General features: G+C 42.9%; 1 protein-coding gene across 4 annotated transcripts in view; it reads right to left on the reverse strand.

Annotated features, from left to right (window-relative positions):
* The window catches only part of LOC106592612 (striated muscle preferentially expressed protein kinase), a 57,013-nt gene that overhangs the window by 34,006 nt on the left and 3,705 nt on the right, over positions 1-19,302 (reverse strand). For 2 of the 4 annotated variants that reach the window (XM_045697861.2, XM_082962969.1), the window contains exons 3-4: positions 3,304-3,411; positions 1,107-1,245 (exon numbers count right to left, since the gene is read on the reverse strand). In XM_045697861.2, the coding sequence (XP_045553817.1) occupies positions 1,107-1,245; positions 3,304-3,411 (247 nt within the window). Of the gene's footprint in view, positions 1-1,106; positions 1,246-3,303; positions 3,412-5,755; positions 6,692-6,821; positions 6,865-8,605; positions 9,465-19,302 lie in introns of those variants that run through there. The other 2 variants (XM_082962971.1, XM_082962970.1) reach the window with 2 other exon arrangements.

Raw genomic sequence — 19,302 nt, forward strand, 5'->3', positions numbered from 1 at the left:
CAAATAGATCATATTGTATATTTGTATGTTTCCAATTCATGATCCCTGTCAAGTATATGTTCCCCCTCTACAGGCCAATGGAGAACACAGTTAAAAGTCATACAAGCTCCAAGGCCTACTGGGAGTGACTGGAATGGCAGCACACAGGCTTTTGCCCATACCAGACCATGACATGAATGGTCAATGTTATCATGTTGCAGTGACACATAGAGAAATAATACGAGTCCTGTATGAATTCATCTAATACTAACTCTTCCAACACAACCAGGAAAGACCCCTATTCATCAACTATGAAAACAATCACACATGCTTTGACACACACACACACCTCTGATGTTAGCTGGACACACAGTCAATTTAGTTGGGACGAAACTAGCTCGCTTAGACATGCAGACAAACATCAGCTTTGATTCACACTTCCATTCATGCGTGTGACACCAACGCTATGAAGATATCCAGGATTATCTGATGGTAATGCTAGTAGAACACGGGAAACAGTTTGGTCAATATACATGGCATGCAGAAAAAACCAAGGGAAACCAACGACTTCAGTGGTACTTTTTGATATCGTAATAAAATCGAACCAAGCTCAAAACAGAACTGAACACAGCTGAAAAATGTCATGGCATGAAGTCAAAGGAAGGTATGATTTAAAAAACTAAACAGAAATAATATACTATAGGAAGCAATGATGATTTGAAAAAAGCTAAAAGGCAAGAACACAAAAGGAAATTTAAAATACATTATCAATTCGATAGAAAATATGAAATCTTTGGGAATAAATGGATCTAGGAAAATCATGATGTGTAATATTTTGTGTTTGTTATATCTGTTAAAGTTGGGAAATTGGTTTTGGAGGCCATTCTTTTTTCTAATCAGTGAAAATAAGAAGTTGTCCCTATAAAGGCATGGAAAACGTTCTTCCCCTGTAGAGGCTGAACATGCTTCCATAGTAGTCGCTTCCTACAGACACACTTTCCTCCGACCCCAGCATGGGCTGGTTAGTGCGAGCCAGGTTAGCGTGTGACGCCCGGATCAAGGGCTCCACACCCAGGTGTCTGACTAGGGCCCCTGGCCCCCCATCGGTCCCGCCGCAGAGAGCTTGCCTGCCGGGGTGGGTTGGGTCCTGGGCCCCTGGGGGCCGCGAGCCCAAAGACATGAGCTCCCTCTCCACCACTGGGTCATGGCCCCCAGGAAGGGTGGCCCTCCGGTCAGGGCTGGAGTCCATCATCCTACATCCTTCACCTGCAGGGACAGAGGACAGGGGTCAGGGGTCAGACTGGAGATGGAGATTTAGAGAAGAATGTGGATTAGAGAGAGAGAAATTAAGGAATAAAGGAGAGCGAGAGAGGGAGGAGAGAGAGAGAGAAAGAGGAGAGAGCATGAGAGACAGGAAGAGGGAGCGAGAGAGAGGGAGAGAAAGAGAGAGACAGAGAGACAGAGAGAGAGAGAGAGAGAGAGAGAGAGAGAGAGAGAGAGAGAGAGAGGGAGGGAGAGGGGAGGGGAGGGAGAGTTAAGACAAGCACTGGAGGAATGTCTAAACCAACAAAGATGATTGATTAAGTAGAGAGGCGGGAAAGAAGGAAATAAGCAAATGTGTTCCATCCCAAGCACTGAAACAACCCCCGAGCTCGATCAATCAGATAGTGATTGACATTTTATCGAGTGGAGATGGAGACAGAAATGCGTCGGCAGCTGAAAGAACTTGAAGTCAGCAGCTTCCTTTAACGACTAAACCCATTTATTGGGACGAGACTAGGAAACGAGGGAAAATAAGCAAGCAGCATCTCCCACGAGCACTGAGGATTCTAAACAGACTCAGCTCCACAGACAAAACACACATTCACATCTCTAAAAAGCTCAATATGAGCAAACTGTAGTAGACGGAGGACGGGGCCTACTGATAAAAGCACACAGCCTTCCAAAATCTTGCCGTGCAGATCCTTAAAAGCCTCTCTGGCAGTGAGGTGGATTCCCTCTGGCAGTGCTTCTCCGGGCGCTCCGGGTGGAAGGAAGGGGAGTGGTCTACTAATCCTCCCACGCAGGTGTGGAACAGGAATTTTTTTTATGGGTTTTCCATTTTCCATGACTCATTCTGAAGCTAATGATGATGAAAGACATTATCCTCACACAACACCTTACTAACCACAAGCATCCTACATGTATGCATTATCGGTTAACAAAAGGTTCTGTTGGAACCAATGAAGATTTTTATTTTTATTTTTTGGTAAATTAATTAAATTAGCTGGTGGAATATAATTTATATGCATTAGCTAAGGGACAGTTATAAGAGGAAATGCAATTTGCATTGTTATCTGGTTGATATTTGGTAATGTATTCCACATCTCACTGCAGGTGGGGCGATGAGTGAAAGCCATGTCTTTGTGTTGGTTCCTTTGTATGAAAAGAACAAACACTGAAACACTCCTTCACTCTTATTTGATAGCACCACTCTCTCTTCTTCTCTCCTCTTTTGGGAACGACGGCACTCTTGGTCTGTCAACACGAAACCTTCGAAAGTGCAAACAGTCTCTTTACAACCGAGCAAGGAGGACAGAATTGAAAATAGATTTGTGCTGCTAAAGGAGTGTATCCATATTCATGGACTACATTTAGACAGGCTGGTGACCCCTGTTGTGAAGCATCTGCTTTGGTGGCAACGATGAGCACTGTCATACCCCCATAACAAATCATCATCAGTTCCCTATCAAGTCCTGTTTCATCCATATTTCCATACACAAAGAGTTGGTGCTGTAAGTAAAGGGGCGGCAGAATGTGATGTTCACGATGGGGAAATGCTCTGTTTTCTGAAAGCCAGGGCTCTCTATCCAGACCATAACTCTGTAGGGTGGCAGTCCCCCCCGACACAGACAGACAGACACACAGACAGACAGACAGACAGACAGCGACAGACAGACAGACAGACAGACAGACAGACAGACAGACAGACAGACAGACAGACAGACAGACAGACAGACAGACAGAGAATGCAACGGCTCCAAGAGGTTACCTGGCAGCATGTAGGTCAGAATGTCACATTGTCACACCATTACATCATGGCGTGAAGGATTAAAGGAGTCTGTCACATCATATATAGGTTTCATCCAATGAGTAGGGCTTATACCAACATACACATAGTGCCATAACCGACAGTCACGCTAAAGCAATGCAAACACATGCCTTTACTTAGCGCCAGAAGAATTATGCTTATGTCTTAATCCCGGAAACCTGATTTACAGACTTAATTAAGGACGGGCCTTTAAATCACAGATCATGCTCAAGTTAATGAATTAAGTGAATTACCTGCAGGCACTCTATGGCCAGCCTTGTCCTGGTGCCACCCGCCAGGTCCTTCCTTGGTTTCCATGGGTACCTGGGGCTCCGTGGCTTCATCCTCTGTGGTTTCAGAGTCTGAGGGGAGGAAGATGAGGAAGAGGAGGGTGAGAAGAAACCGAGAGAGGAATAAAACAACAGCTGAGTCTGAGTCACGGTGACTAATGACACTTCATTTTCACTTAGCGACAGAGAGGATAATGGGCAATAGAGTTGAGCCTTGGCAGGTCTCCTTCAGAGGTAATACAAGGGGGAGTCACTGAACCGTGATATGAAGCCAGATGTGGCCTCTAGAAATACACCACTAGACTGGTTGAAATACCTTTATAGAAATGACCTTCTAGACTGTCGGTTCTAACTAGGTATGTTACTGGTAATAGAGCAGGCTAGTGCTGAAACCAGACTAGCATCCATTCCATTCCAAACCCATTGGAAGTCTATTGACCCCTACAGAAGACAACGTCAGTAAGGACCATTATACCTCTTTTAACTGCAACAGTGCCCTTTAGCCCACTCATTTATGGTGATTAATATACAGTACCGGTCAAAAGTTTGGACACCCCTACTCATTCATGGGTTTTTCTTTATTTTTTACTATTTTCTACATTGTAGAATAGTAGTGAAGACGTCAAAACTATGAAATAACACATATGGAATCATGTAGTAACCAAAAAAGTGTTAAACAAATCAAAATATATTTTAGATTCTTCAAAGTAGCCACCCTTTGCCTTGATGACAGCTTTGCACACTCTTGACATTCTCTCAACCAGCTTCATCTGGAATGCGTTTCCAACGGTCTTGAAGGAGTTCCCACATATGCTGATCACTTGTTGGATGCTTTTCCTTCACTCTGCAGTCCAACTCATCCCAAACCATCTCAATTGGGTTGAGGTCGGGTGATTATGGAGGTCAGGTTATCTGATGAGGCACTCCATCACTCTCCTTCTTGGTCAAATAGCCCTTACACAGCCTGGAGGTGTGTTGGGTCATTGTCCTGTTGAAAAACAAATGATAGTCCCACTAAGCCCAAACCAGATGGGATGGCGTATCGTTGCAGAATGCTGTGGTAGCCATGCTGGTTAAGTGTGCCTTGAATTCTAAATAAATCACTGACAGTGTCACCAGCAAAGCACCCCCACACCATCACACCTCCTCCTCTATGCTTCACTGTGGGAACCACACATGATGAGATCATCTGTTCACCTACTCTGTGTTTCACAAAGGCACAGTGGTTGGAACCAAAAACAAAACATTTGGACTCATCAGACCAAAGGACAGATTTCCACCGGTCTAATGTCCATAGCTCATGTTTGTTGGCCCAAGCAAGACTCTTCTTCTTATTGGTGTCCTTTAGTAGTGGTTTCTTTGCAGCAATTCAACCATGAAGGCCTGATTCACGCAGTCTCCTCTGAATAGTTGATGTTAAGTTGTGTATGTTACTTGAACTCTGTGAAGCATTTACTTGTGCTAAAATTTCTGGGGCTGGTAACTCTAACTCCTGTGACGGTGCTCATGAGATTCAGTTACATCATAACACTTGATGGTTTAGGCGACTGCACTTGAATAAACTTGCAAAGTTCTTGAAATTTTCCGAATTGACTGTCCTTCATGTCTGAAAGTAATGATGGACTGCCGTTTATTGCTTATTTTAGTTTTTCTTGCCATAATATGGACTTGGTCTTTTACCAAATAGGACTATCTTCTGTATACCCCCTACCTTGTCACAACACAACTGACATATATTTAGATTTTTTGGGTTATTCTACAATGTAGAAAATAGTACAAATAAAGAAAAACCCTGGAATGAGTTGGTGTGTCCAGACGTTTGACTTGCACTCTATCTCTTTAACAGATATAAGCACCCGATAAGTACTGTAACTGTGGCCTTTGATTTGGAGGCCTTGTGCAAATCATCTCAAAGAAGAGAAGTCGATTCAGCGACCTTTGATGAGATCAATAGAGATGTTACAAAGAAGCTGACATTTCTAGGGAAGGTGTTAAGAAAAAACATGAACCACTTCAGAGACTTAAAAGGACATATTTAATGGGTGAAATACTAGAAGAAACTGTCACATGGTCAGAACTAAATGGTGTATAGTGCAAAACCCTGTGGAAATGTTTGGAATAGAGCAATAGACATATTCAAGAGACAGAGAAATAAAATAGATGGAAAATTATAAAGAAAGAAAGGGAAGAGGAAATGAGTCCAGGCAAACATGGGAGGACCTCATTCACAACAGTATCTTGGCTTGTAGACGTAACAAGAATCTACAAAAGTCCCTAGGGGCTTAGCACATTGAATGGCAAATCAATAATAACAAAGAAGAGAGAGAGAGAGAGAGAGAGAGAGAGAGAGAGAGAGAGAGAGAGAGAAAACAGACAGATGACAACGAGAGAGCGAGAGAAAACAAGACTGGTTTACCATAGCTTTGCTTTCGGCAAGAGCGGAAAACTTCGCTTCCATAGTGGCAGGAAGAGAGGGCAGACGGGAGAGCACAGTTACTATAGAAACCACCATCTCTCTCACCCACACGACCAATCGGCTCCATACCCATTAGAGTCTAAAATCACCAGCCCAAGTGCCAACCCTGACACATACGCTTAGATAGCCTACTGCTGGAGCTTGCTGAGGAAAAGGCAAGCAAATGGGTTATGCCTCGTTTCACTGTCATGTTGCTTTGGATAACAGTATCTGCTAAATGACAGAAGAAAGGGTAAATGTGAAATAGACAATAACAGTGATCATACAGTTTTAACAGTCAATTTCCTTGTGTATTTGGGTTCACCCATCTGTACCAAGTGGGATGGGACTAAATAGCTGGACACACACTGTGCAAGGAATATCGACTCAGCAATATGAGAGGCTGTAATTCAAAATGTCTAGCTGCAATATACACCGTGGATTCAATTAACAGTTGGGTGGAAATATGATTTGGAAAAGGAGCTGTGAGCATTTCTGTTTGACTGAGATTCCAGATGTAATGCTAAACTAAGACCCTCAGAAATGATTCATTCTGTGATGTTATGCAGAGAGGCAACAATATGGTTACAAGAAAATTGCTTGTGGGGGCGGAGGAGAGGCATTCTGACAGCTAAATAATAAAAAAGCCCACTGTCTTTTTCCTAGCAGCAATTAAAACATGAAAAATGCATGACATCTCTGTACTAGATCCGTTTTTTTAACAAGGATCTTTTTTAATACAGAAAGCGTTAAGTGGTTCTCAAACACAACACAAAGCTAAATATGCACAGTAAAACTCAGTTTCGGTGTAATAACTATGTATTAATAACGGTGTAATAACCATTATTAACTGTGTAATAACTATTATTAACTGTTTTATTACTAAGTAATAACTGTGTAATAACCATTATTAACTGTGTAAAACCATTCTTAACTGTGTAATAATTATTATTAACCATGTAATTAATATTATTAACTGTGTAATTACTAAGTAATAACTGTGTAATAACTCATACAGAAAACACACCATGGGTGAACCTTCCAAACGTCTTGGTGGAGTGTCCGGTCCTCTGAAATAATAGAGAGACAGAGGGTTGCATGAGTCAAACCAGCAAAAAGTACAACTGTCATGAAACTTAATGAGTTACTGAAATCAGAGGATTCCATTTTTGTCAGAATCCAAAAGAAAAGGCCCAAACAAGAGAAGAAGCTCATATCTCAAACTCCATAATGTCCTGCATCCTACATCCTTATAACCTAATCTAAAAACCTACACACTGATAACTTGATAAGTCATTACTTCCAATGACTCCTATGACCTTTGATTACTCCTATGACTCCTATGACCTTTGATTACTCCTATGACTCCTATGACCAACCATCGATCAGGACCTTGAAGAGCTCACAGAGAGCTCAATGGAATGACTCATTACAGTACCGAGGCACAGAAAACACTGAAGTCAGAGCAAAGTAATGATTCAACTGCTAGATCAATCAGGCTGCTTTGCTCTCTAAGTACCATGCCTACTGCTACTTGCCAGCCAGAGCCTGGTGATGAAGTGTTGCCTGGTGGCCACAGTGAGACAAAAAACAACCGAAGCAACTAGAAGCGTCCATTGTCAATCTCCTGTTCCTGATTATAGGGAACTCTAGGCAATCATATCAACACATACAGATGTAGGATCTTCATTTGAGACAGTTTGCTACAGCAGGAAAATAATCCTGAAGCAACAGGAAATGTGAATTATTATGTGGATTATAATATTAATATTAATTATAATGTTAATATTATTATATTAATGGACATTCTTTGTAAGGGTAGATACATGTTTCATTAGGGCTAAGTCTGACATTTGAAAGGGGAAATTACAAACTTTAGAAGCCTTTTTAAAACTTGAATAAACCACAAGTTTGGATCTCAGCAACAAAAGAGCGATCAAATTAAGATCCTACATCTGTAGTAGGCGGAACCAGGCACAAACTGCATTTCTGCGCAGTAAAGGTTTCTGGCTTGGCAAGGCTAGGTAATCACTGGGCACCATAGTTTCCTCAAAGCTCTATACTGTTTCTGCCAGAGTTTGGAGAGGAGATTTCACAAGGTTTATACGGTTATTTCGGAATATAGACTGTGTCGTACATATTGTACCACATAATTGTACTTGGTCATCTGGTGCTACCTATCAGTTGTCTGCACTGTGGCCCAGTGACACACTTCTCTATTCTCCACAGATCACACAGATAAACGCAATGTCAAATCCAAAATATCAGATGTTCTCTGCCAGGATACATGTTGTAGGTTACACATATGCTAATTAGAATAAAATGTGTTACAAATGGAACATTTATAATATAAATGGCAGAAAAAAAAAATGTTTGACCGTGAAATTTGTCTGAAAGCTGATTTTCCACCCAGCTCCCACAGACATCTTCCCACCAGCCAACAGAATGGGACGTTGACCCCCAGGGTGGCATTCTTTGTTACCGTGTCATGTGGAACTGTAAAGCCATACCCTCTGAGCCACAGAGGCCACTAGAACCCAGAGGACACAGAGGACATTCCACACAGAGAACTATACTACACAAGACCTACTGTACAGTCCTGGATTTATTAACCTATAGTAACAAAGATCTGTGTTTACTGGTAAAATGGTAAAAGGGTGGGGCAACAAAGTATGTATCCTTCTCCTCTTGGTTCCAGGAATCTATCACAAAGCCATTATAGCTCTGTAGTACTCCATGAGAAAACGGCTTAGAAAAGAGCATGCACTAAGTGTAACAAAGCAACTTTGTGTCTGAAAGGTAGAGACTCACCTGGAACCTCTTCTTGGACCAGATTTTCTTCATGTCTAGAAGTAGTGCCTCTGTATGTATCTCTCTTACTCTCTCTCTTTCTATCTCTCGATGCCCTCCTCTGGGTTGCAGATTACCTGTGGCACTTGCTCAGCAAAACATCACTGCTGTGATCCTACCCAAATGGAGTGTGGGTCCAACCACAATAATTCTCACACAAACCATGTAAATAGATTGAGCTCTCTTCACACGCGTGGGTGTTTATAATCCTCTGGTCTGGATGAGAGGAGGAACGTTCGGGGATTACAATCCACAAAATCCAGGTGTCTTTGTGTGAGAGTGAGAGTGTTTATCCGCCAAGGTGAGCAGCATCACTCTGACGTAGCAGACTATGCTCTGACTGCTGCCGGAGGAGAAAATGTTCAGCCGAACGCTGACACAAGCCGAGCCGGACTCCATCCCCTCCAGCCCATCCCTCCCTCCTTCATCCAAGCCCCTCCTCGGAGCAACAGCAGCCAGCCAGAGAGGGACAGATTGAGACCCCAACCCGTGAGGACAACAGTGGAAAGGTGTGATCCGGAGGAAGGAAAACTACCTGCTCCTCTAAAGCATCCTCTCTGTCTCCTCTCTCTGACACAGCAGCAGCAGGAGGAATGGGAGGAGAGGAGAGATAGCCGCCAAGAATGAGAAAGAGAGAGAGAGAGAGCAGACAAAGAGAGAGCAGAGGGGAGGCACAGAGGGAGCAGGAGAGAGAGGAGAGGGTAGAGAGAAAGACAGACCAAAACAGATGGAGGGAGAATAGAAAGTGGGAAATAGAATCAGACAGAGTTCCCTCCGTTCTGTTGACATCATAAACCCACAGTTGAAGTGTGCCCCGCTTCCAACCCCACCCTCCCCAAAATCCAAATCCTTAATCCAAACTGCCTCTTTTTTCGGGATCCCTCTCTCCTCTCCTCCTCTGCTTTATTCTCTTTAGCTCCAGTATCTTCACAGAGGAGAGGAAGAATGCAGCCTTCGGAAAACAGCCTCCCCACCCCCAGGGCATCAATTATACATTCATGGTCCATGTCTTTGACGTTCCACTAAATCTGACTTCACGCTAAATAGCAATCAGTTATTTGCACCAGTGAACAGAGCAGAATTGCCCCTCTCCATTTATCTCGCTCTGCTTCAACTCTGTCCCCAACACTACACATGGCATAGATAGATTAGCTTGATGGCTAGCTGGTGCAACACACAAGCTGTGCACGCCATAGTCTCTGACAGATACACGCCATAGTCTCTGACAGATACACACCATAGTCTCTGACAGATACACACCATAGTCTCTGACAGATACACGCCATAGTCTCTGACAGATACACACCATAGTCTCTGACAGATACACGCCATAGTCTCTGACAGATACACACCATAGTCTCTGACAGATACACACCATAGTCTCTGACAGATACACACCATAGTCTCTGACAGATACACGCCATAGTCTCTGACAGATACACGCCATAGTCTCTGACAGATACACAAATCAATAGGAACAACAAACACCATGGATACATTCACTGTACATTTCACATCAACAGTAGGTTGTGCGTTTGTCTTTGTGGTGTTTTATACACAGTGTATCTCTCTCACTACGTTAGTGCAGGGTTTCCCAAACTGGGTCCTGGGGCCCCCCCTGGGTGCACGTTTTGGTTTTTGCCCTAGAACTACACAGCTGACTAAAATAACCAACTCATCATCAAGCTTTGATGATTTGAATCAGCTGTGTAGTGCCAGGTCAAAAAACAAAATGTGCACCCAGAGGGCCCCAGGACCCAGTTTGGGAAACCCTGCGTTAGTGTGTCAGTAGGTCAGAGTGTGTGAGGGAAATGGAGTCTTAACCATCAATAAATTATGTGGGAAAAGATGATGATGTCTTTGTACCCCGCCTCCCCGTCCTACGGTTCTCACAGGAATAATCATCAACTAGAAATAACAGATCATGAAACAAACAGATGTGGTGAAAGGAATTAGGGAACGAGGAAAGGTGAAGAGAACACATCATCCTCCCTACAAATCCTCCCTTCTTATTACAGGCCTGTCACACTCTCACTCACTCACTCACTCACTCACTCACTCACTCACTCACTCACTCACTCACTCACTCACTCACTCACTCACTCACTCACTCACTCACTCACTCACTCACTCACTCACACACACACACACACACACACAGCATAATGTATTGTTCTCTCAGATACATCTGTGTCCACCACATCCATCAAAAAATAATAACAGGTGGACCCAGATCTCATTGTAAAAACCACCCAGCCATCCAGAAACTAGATGGGCATTTTTTCAGATTTAGGCCAAATCTCGCACACTGAGATTGACTGCTATACTGAGAAATCCACTTTTTTATCATTGTTATGTGAGACACACTACTGTTTATAGGTGTGATACACAGAGTCAATACCCAGGGGATATTACCACATGCCCATAAATCAGAGAAAGCCAACCATTCACAGACGTCGCAATAAATGGTTGTTTTTATAGCTAAAGCCTCCATTGGTTGTAATAATGTTGTTTATTTACCCATTTGGCTGTTTCTAAGTAATGCACCCTACTTCAAAAAATACACACAATACAGTGTTCCTTTTCACTCAAAAGCTGCCTCAATAGCTATAAGCCTTCTCCTTCCTTCCTTCCTTCCTTCCTTCCTTCCTTCCTTCCTTCCTTCCTTCCTTCCTTCCTTCCTTCCTTCCTTCCTTCCTTCCTTCCTTCCTTCCTTCCTTCCTTCCTTCCTTCCTTCCTTCCTTCCTTCCTTCCTTCCTTCCTTCCTTCCCCATCCCTCTACCTCCCTTCATCTCCCTCCATCCCTCTTCATCCCTGCCCCATCACCTTCGCCCCATGCATCTCCAGAAAGAAGGGATTTTCTCTGGCAGTGAGTAATCAATACCAAGGGTCTCTGTGCGATACAGGATACACCACGATAGTCACAATTCACTCGACCGGGATCAATATGTCCCCGGACCAATCATAACACTGCCTTCTATTACAGCAGTCCAATGAAAATCCAAGAAGCAGGTGTCAAAGCTACAATACGTTGTCAGACAAATGACCTATGGGGGATTCAGTTATATCACAGTAAGTCACCATAGTAACACAATGGGCATATCTTTTAAAGTCTAAAGAGGCTTCCTCTCCTCTCTTTCTTCCCCATCATCAGTTACATGAAAATAAATGAAAACAACATGACTTCCATGCAGATATCAATTGGCTGATACAATACAATAGCAAGTACAAAAAACAAAAATGCATGAAATGAAATGAAATGAAATGAAATGTATGAAATGTATGCATTCACTACTGTAAGTCGCTCTGGATAAGAGCGTCTGCTAAATGACTAAAATGTAAAAAAATGTAAATGTAAGCAGACCATTTACTCCACTTCAATCAGCTGATACAATACAGTAGCCAGCATACCATTTACTCTACTTGAATGAGCTTACAACAATGAGAAACAGAGCAGACTTCACGGAAGCTCATTGATTTTGTGACAGAGGGGGGTTTCAGTGGCGCAGCTCTGATGAACTCTCTGCAGGCCGACAACTCTATCAGAGGCATTTATCTGGCATTAGCTCCCTGGGGTAGAAAACAGACCCAGCTGTGGGCGCATCTTAATCGAGTTGGTTTTTTATACGAGTCACTTCGCGCTACAGGTCCAACCACAGGGCACGGTCATACCCAACAGAGGAACCCAGAGCCTTCTCCAAAACACGTTAGTCACAACCCATATCTAGACGTGTGCTGGGGAAGACAAGGTAATCATTCCTCTTGCCCTGAGGTTTCCCCAGGTCTACATGGTTGTTTCCGGTTGCCCTGTCTAGTTAGAAGAAACTTCCTACCGGCACAGACGTCAGTTCAACGTCTTCGATTTACATTTGGTTAAGTTGTCAACTAACATGAATTCAACATGAAATCAACCAAAAATATCACCTTGTCATTGGATTTCGGTTGTAGGTTTGGCGAAAAAAAAGATGAAATTCCTTTAGGTTGATGACTTTTTGCAAATCCAATCAGTTTTCCACATTGATTCAACATTATCACGTTTCATTTTAGGGTTGAAATGACGTGGAAACAACGTTGATTCAACCAGTTTTTACCCAGTGGGTTTGTACATTCTACTACTGTAATAGACTTTTAATAGAACAGAAGCCATTCCTTTGTTGTAAACGTAGCTCAGAGTCAGACCCTGTGGAGATACAGGGTGGTATAGAGGTCCAGGCCCAGGTGACAGACACAGTGGGCACGTCTATACTGACTGCTGACGACCACACAGAAACCTGATCCTATCACCTAATCCTGGCCCCCTCCAGGCCTCAGAACATGGGACATAAACAAGATCAGCGCCAGGCCAAACACAGAGGCACCTCATCTCATGCTCCGGGGTGAAATTTCCCCTTGGTACAGATCTAGGATCATCTTTCCTCACCTGACAAAATAGGTCAGTTCCCTTAATATGGCCAGTGGTGGAAAAAGTACCCAATTGTCATACTTGAGTAAAAGTATAGATAACTTAATAGAAAGTGACTCAAGTAAAAGTGAAAGTCACCCAGTAAAATACCACTTCAGTATAAGTCTAAAAGTATTTAGTTTTAAAAATGCTTAAGTATCAAAAGTAAATGTAATTGCTAAAATATACTTAAGTGTCAAAAGTAGAAGTAAAAGTATAAATCATTTCAAATTCCTTATATTAAGCAAAGCAGACGGCTCCATTTTCTTGTTTTTAAAATTACGGATAGCCAGGGGCACACTCCAACACCCAGACATTATTTGCAAAAGATGCTGTTGCGTTTAGTGAGTCCACCAGACCGGAGGTAGTAGGGATGACCACGTGTTCTCTTGATAAGTGTGTGAATTTCAAAATGTTACTGTCCTGCTAAGCATTCAAAATGTAACAAGTACTTTTGGTTGTCAGGGAAAATGTATGGAGTACAATATGGTACAATATTTTCTTTAGGAATGTAGTGAAGTAAAAGTAAAACTTGTCAAAAATAAAGTACAGATACCCCAACAAACTACTTAAGTAGTACTTTAAAGTATTTTTACTTAAGTACTTTACATCACTGAATATGGCGATACATTGTGGTCCGTGACCATGCACTGTGATGCATTCTGGGAATGTAATGGGATTTCACATCACACAGATGCCTCTTGCTAGTTTATGTCATTCTCTAGGTCTGGTCTGTGTTAGCCACAGGACTGGAGAGTGGACTGGGGTGATAAAGAGAGGAGAGAGAGGGGGCAGAGAGAGACAGAGAAGGAGAGAAAGAGAGAGAGGGGGGGGAGCAGAGAGAGACCGAGAGAGATACTATGAGATACTCTATGCCTACAGTATGGACTAAAATTAGGAGGTACTGTATCTACCATGTGACCAGACAGACAGGCAGTCGGGCTGACAGACATACAGACAACTAAGGGGGGGGGGGCGACCCTCACTGGTGGGAGATAATGTATTTACAACTGCAATCCACAGCTTTGAAGTATTGCAATATTATCCTTTGAAACAATGTACTCCCTAGTATTTGCTGTACATAGTACAGTAATTTTATGTATGCAATGCCCTGTCATTTTTCTCAGCGTCTGTTAATAGTTGAGAGCCTAGAAAAATTGTCTATCCTCAGAGGCAGTGTGTGTCTAGTTGTCATCATCGGGGGATGCTGTGAATAGCCTGCTCATTAGATGAGTATTATTGGTTTGCACTGGAAGCCTGTCAACCAGCCACCACCTGTTAGGTTTGAAACATCCTGGTCCCCAACTAGAATTAGAAAAATAGGTCAATGGCGTTGTACAATTCAATATTCTATAAGGAAGTAATGGAAGAGAATGAACAGTAGACAATATGAGTCTGATGAGGTCTTCTGTGTCTGTTGTGACCTCATCATGGTCTCGTCCTTTTTTTACTTCAGACTTCGTCCCAGTAAGCACAACAACATCAGATTGTCATAAGATAATAGATAGCTGAACAGTAACAAATAACCTACTCAAGAGCCCACGTTTTCCGTGTGGTTGGTTAGAAGGAGTTCTAACACTCACCTTTGGGTTTCTTTCTCCTGGGGCCGGTCACACCGTCCCTCACACTTCTCAAAGCCTTCCGAGCATCCAGATACTCCTTCTTTAGCATGGCTCCAGTTGATATCTGTCTCACTCTCTTATTCTTTTAACATTGGGCCTCTCAGATGTGTAATCCTTGTTAATCAAACGTCCGTCTTCTTGTCGAACTCTCAAATCACCATCAAATCACAATCTAAGCCCATTCCTCTACACTTGACAGTTCTTCCTGGTTTTACCCTCAAATCCTGACCTTAGTGAAGTAAGGATGTCTTATTTAAAAATTGTCACTTCTCCTTCGTTGGAATGTGTATCCCAATCCCATGGAGGCAGGGGTGAATATGAGATCCTTAAAATGGCTTCTCCTCCCAGACTCCTAGATGTCCTGTCTACTTCATGGCCAGGGTGAGGACATATTCCTTAAGATGGCTGCCTCAATGCGCCTGACGGTCCCCTCTGCCTCACTCAGGCCCTCTCTCTCTCTCTCCCCCGTTCCCCCTTACTCCAACACAACAACACCAAGCCCGGTGGTCTATTTCGAGTGGGCTATTGTACACCCCTGTTACCCCTGCTCTGTACCCTTACAGTGGACCTGCCTTCCTGTAATAAGGAGATTACAGACAGGGCTGAAACGACCTTTACTGTCCTGTCTGACTCTCTGCTTGGACTGAGAAACCCCCTACTAGTGACAGACTGAAGAAGGCTTAGGTCTTAACATGTGTGCATGATCCTGTGATGCATTGAAACAGAATCTGAACTCATTAAAGAACAGAGAAAGTTTGAACACAGCTTATTGAGTGGGAGTTGTTTACATTTCTGTCTGTTTTGACAGCCAATGAACATGGCAAAGATATCGTTGTCAGCCATGAATAACTTCAACAAGCTGCTTTAAAGCTGGAATCCTTAATGGTGCAACTGCTACGTCTGTTGAATCTCGAAAACCTGTCCTTAGGCAACACAGTGACTAGGTTTCAATGATGGACTCTTTTGGCGTAGAGGAAGTACATCACTGCCTACGTCGATAAAGAAAAAAAAATCTGGGGACTCAAGTCACAAGCTAGACATGCCAGAATGTCACAACTCAAAACCAAAGTTTGCAGGCAAAACCTTTGCAGTGGTTTTAGTGAAGGTTGAAGGTGATCTCCGTATTGCTAGCTACTATTTTGTATTTTATTCAAGCTGATAAAGTATTGATGTAGGCAGTGAGGTAGTTCCTCTTTGCCAAAACAGTCCATCATTGAAACCAGACCCTAGTCACTGTGTTGCCTAGGGTTGTGTTTTCAAGACTAACATCTGTTTGAGATATTTCAACAACATACAAGTAACAGCAAACAACAAACACTGTTTTTTCCCCTCTGACATCATCGCACTTGCGATAGCACAGCAGAATATGCACTGTCGTTGTTTTTTCAATGCTGCCGAACATGCCTCCACATCTGTTCAATCATCAAAACAATAACAACAACAAAGGCTCTGGGCAGTGGTGTAAAGTACTTAAGTAAAAATACTTTAAGGTACTACGTAAGTCATTTTTTAGGGTATCTGTACTTTACTTTACTATATTTATTTACTTTTACTCCACTACATTCCTAAAGAAAATAATGTACTTTTTCCTCCATACATTTTCCCTGAAACACAAAAGTACTCGTGTCATTTTGAATGCTTAGCAGGACTGGAAAATGGTCCAATTCACACACTTATCAACAGAAAATCCCTGGTCATCTCTACTGCATCTGATCTGACGGACTCACTAAACACAAATGCTTCGTTTGTAAATGATGTCTGAGTGTTGGAGTGTGCCCCTGGCTATCCATAAATTAAAAAAATCAAGAAAATCGTGCTGTCTGGTTTGCTTAATATAAGGAATTTTAAATGATGTATACTTTTACTTTTACTTTTGATACTTAAGTATATTTTAGCAATTACATTTACTTTTGATACTTAAGTATATTTAAAACCAAATACTTTTAGAATTTTACTGAAGTAGTATTTTACTGGGTCACTTTTACTTGAGTCATTTTCTATTAATATTAAGATATCTTTACTTTTACTCAAGTATGACAATTTGGGTACTTGTTCCACCACTGGCTCTGAGAGAAAACATTGTCTCTGTTTCCCCTAAAGCTGATTCGATCTTTAAGTAACTATAAAAAGTAGAGGTGAACTTTTGAATGACGGACCAAAACCAGTATCAATTTGACAGGCTAAAAACACATGTACAGAGTGTGGTGGAGGATTACATTACATTCTAAATCTGAAGGGGATTGTTCACCACTATGTCTGACGTCACTAAACCGGTCTCCTGCTTGAGGATATCAGATGTTAGACACGTAGACCAAATTCTGGAGTGCATATATACCCACCGACAGTGTGAGTCTAAGACATGGGTCTATAACTGCACAGTAAATATATTCTGAGGGTGGGAATCCACCCTGTCAACTTGTCACGGGGTCGTTAAATTACAGTAGAGTTCTGGTTAGCATAGCATAGCATAGCCACACTGAAACTCCCGAGATCCACAAGGACACTGGAGTGGACAGTCACGATATTTGGCATAACAAACCGTAGTTGTGGAATATGGGCCAGAGCTGGAGGAGGATCAAGTTCATGTCCTCCCAAGCATGGGAGTATCCATGTACTGTTGCATTCTGGTTTCCTTCCCAGAATAACAAAATGGCAGAGGTTTGAGAGGCCAGTCTAAGAGCATGCATATTTGGTAACTTGAAGGGGGTTTATATAAGGCATTCATATCACCTTTATGGATGTTTCATGTAGTCTAAATACCATGTCAGCTAAAATGTCAGCTAAAAGACCAGTTACTTGGATAGCGCTCAGAGAAACATCATGTAACCATTGGATGGTTTACACCATTAAACATCTATCGTGGACAGATGAAACTGACAGATTCTCGTGGACAGATGAAACTGACAGATTCTCGTGGACAGATGAAACGTTGAGGATCTGTCAAGGCTCACGTATAATTATGTGATTACAAGCAACAATAGCTTCTGGTCCGGTCTTTCGTTGTTGATTTTTGGACCAATCAGTATGGGGAGAAGGCGGTGCAGTGATTTTCAAGCCTGTGTGTGGATGATATACAGTTTCCACTAGATTCCACAGCCACAAAGTAAAAATTGTCTGTATCGTAAAAATTCATGAAAACAAAATCTGCCCATGATAAACACTGGTGAAATTTGCAGAAGGGAGGGGTTTGGCTGACAGTTTCCGTTTGCGATGGAGGAGACTTCACTTCCTTCCGTTGCGCAAGGGTAACCATAATTGTTAACAGCATTCCTCCCAGAAGTAAAACAGCAAATTACAGATTTTCGCGAGCGGATTTTACTTCTGGGTAACCAAGATTATAAGAGTTGTAAAATCATTGAATGTGTGAGGGGGTTAACGTTTACAGACTGACCTCATGTCAAGTCATTGAAGTGATTCAGTGGTCAAAGCGTAAACACTACTAAGCCAAATATGATGTGTCAAAAAGTATCACGGTCACAGACTGGTGGCTTGTTGTGGGATGGTCCGTACTGACATATGCTGCTTTTTGACTTCTTAAAGGGCCAGCCTCAAAAAAGACCTACATGTGATGCATCTAGTCTTTTCTACGTGCACATCTATTACCAGAAAAAACACACACACACTTCCTCTATCCTTTTATACATCTACATCTCCCACTCCCTCAACCCTCCCTCCCTCTTTCATCATGATGACTGTGATTGAGCGTGACTGTCCATAGTCTCAGCCCCACTGAGGCACTGTGGTGTTGCTATAATTACTTGTGATGTGTACTGGTGCAATAGGAGAGACCGATGGCATCCACACATCTCTGGAACACGAACCCCCTGGCACATACCATGCCACAAATAAGAGAGGAGGGGATAGAGGGAAGGGAGGAGGGAGAGAACCACACAGGGGTCTGGGGGCAGGGAAAAAAAGAAAGAGCGAGAAAGAGAAAAAAAGAGAGAGAGAGAGAGAGAGAGAGAGAGAGAGAGACAGAGAGAGAGAGAGAGAGAGAGAGAGAGAGAGAGAGAGACAGAGAGAGAGAGAGAGAGAGAGAGAGAGAGAGAGAGAGAGAGAGAGAGAGAGACAGAGAGAGAGAGAGAGAGAGAGAGAGAGAGAGAGAGAGAGAGAAAGGTGAAAAGAAGGGCAGAGAAAGGGGGAGATAGAGTGTCTGAGAAGAGGCTTATTGGTCATGGTGCATGGTCATGGTGGGAGATAGATGGTCACACCCAGGAGGAGAGAGTACAGAGACTCCCCAGGAGGGTGAGACACAGAGACCCACCGGGAGGAGAGAGACACAGAGACCCACCAGGAGGAGAGAGACACAGAGACCCACCGGGAGGAGAGAGACACAGAGACCCACCAGGAGGAGAGAGACACAGAGACCCACCGGGAGGAGAGATAGACACAGAAACCCACCAGGAGGAGAGAGACATAGAGACCCACCAGGAGGGTGAGACACAGAGACCCACCAGGAGGAGAGATACACAGAGACCCACCAGGAGGAGAGAGACACAGAGACCCACCAGGAGGAGAGAGACACAGAAACCCACCGGGAGGAGAGATAGACACAGAAACCCACCAGGAAGAGAGATAGACACAGAAACCCACCA

This window comes from Salmo salar, chromosome 16, assembly GCF_965601325.2.
Source record: "Salmo salar chromosome 16, fSalSal1, whole genome shotgun sequence".
Classification (NCBI taxonomy): Eukaryota; Metazoa; Chordata; class Actinopteri; order Salmoniformes; family Salmonidae; genus Salmo; species Salmo salar.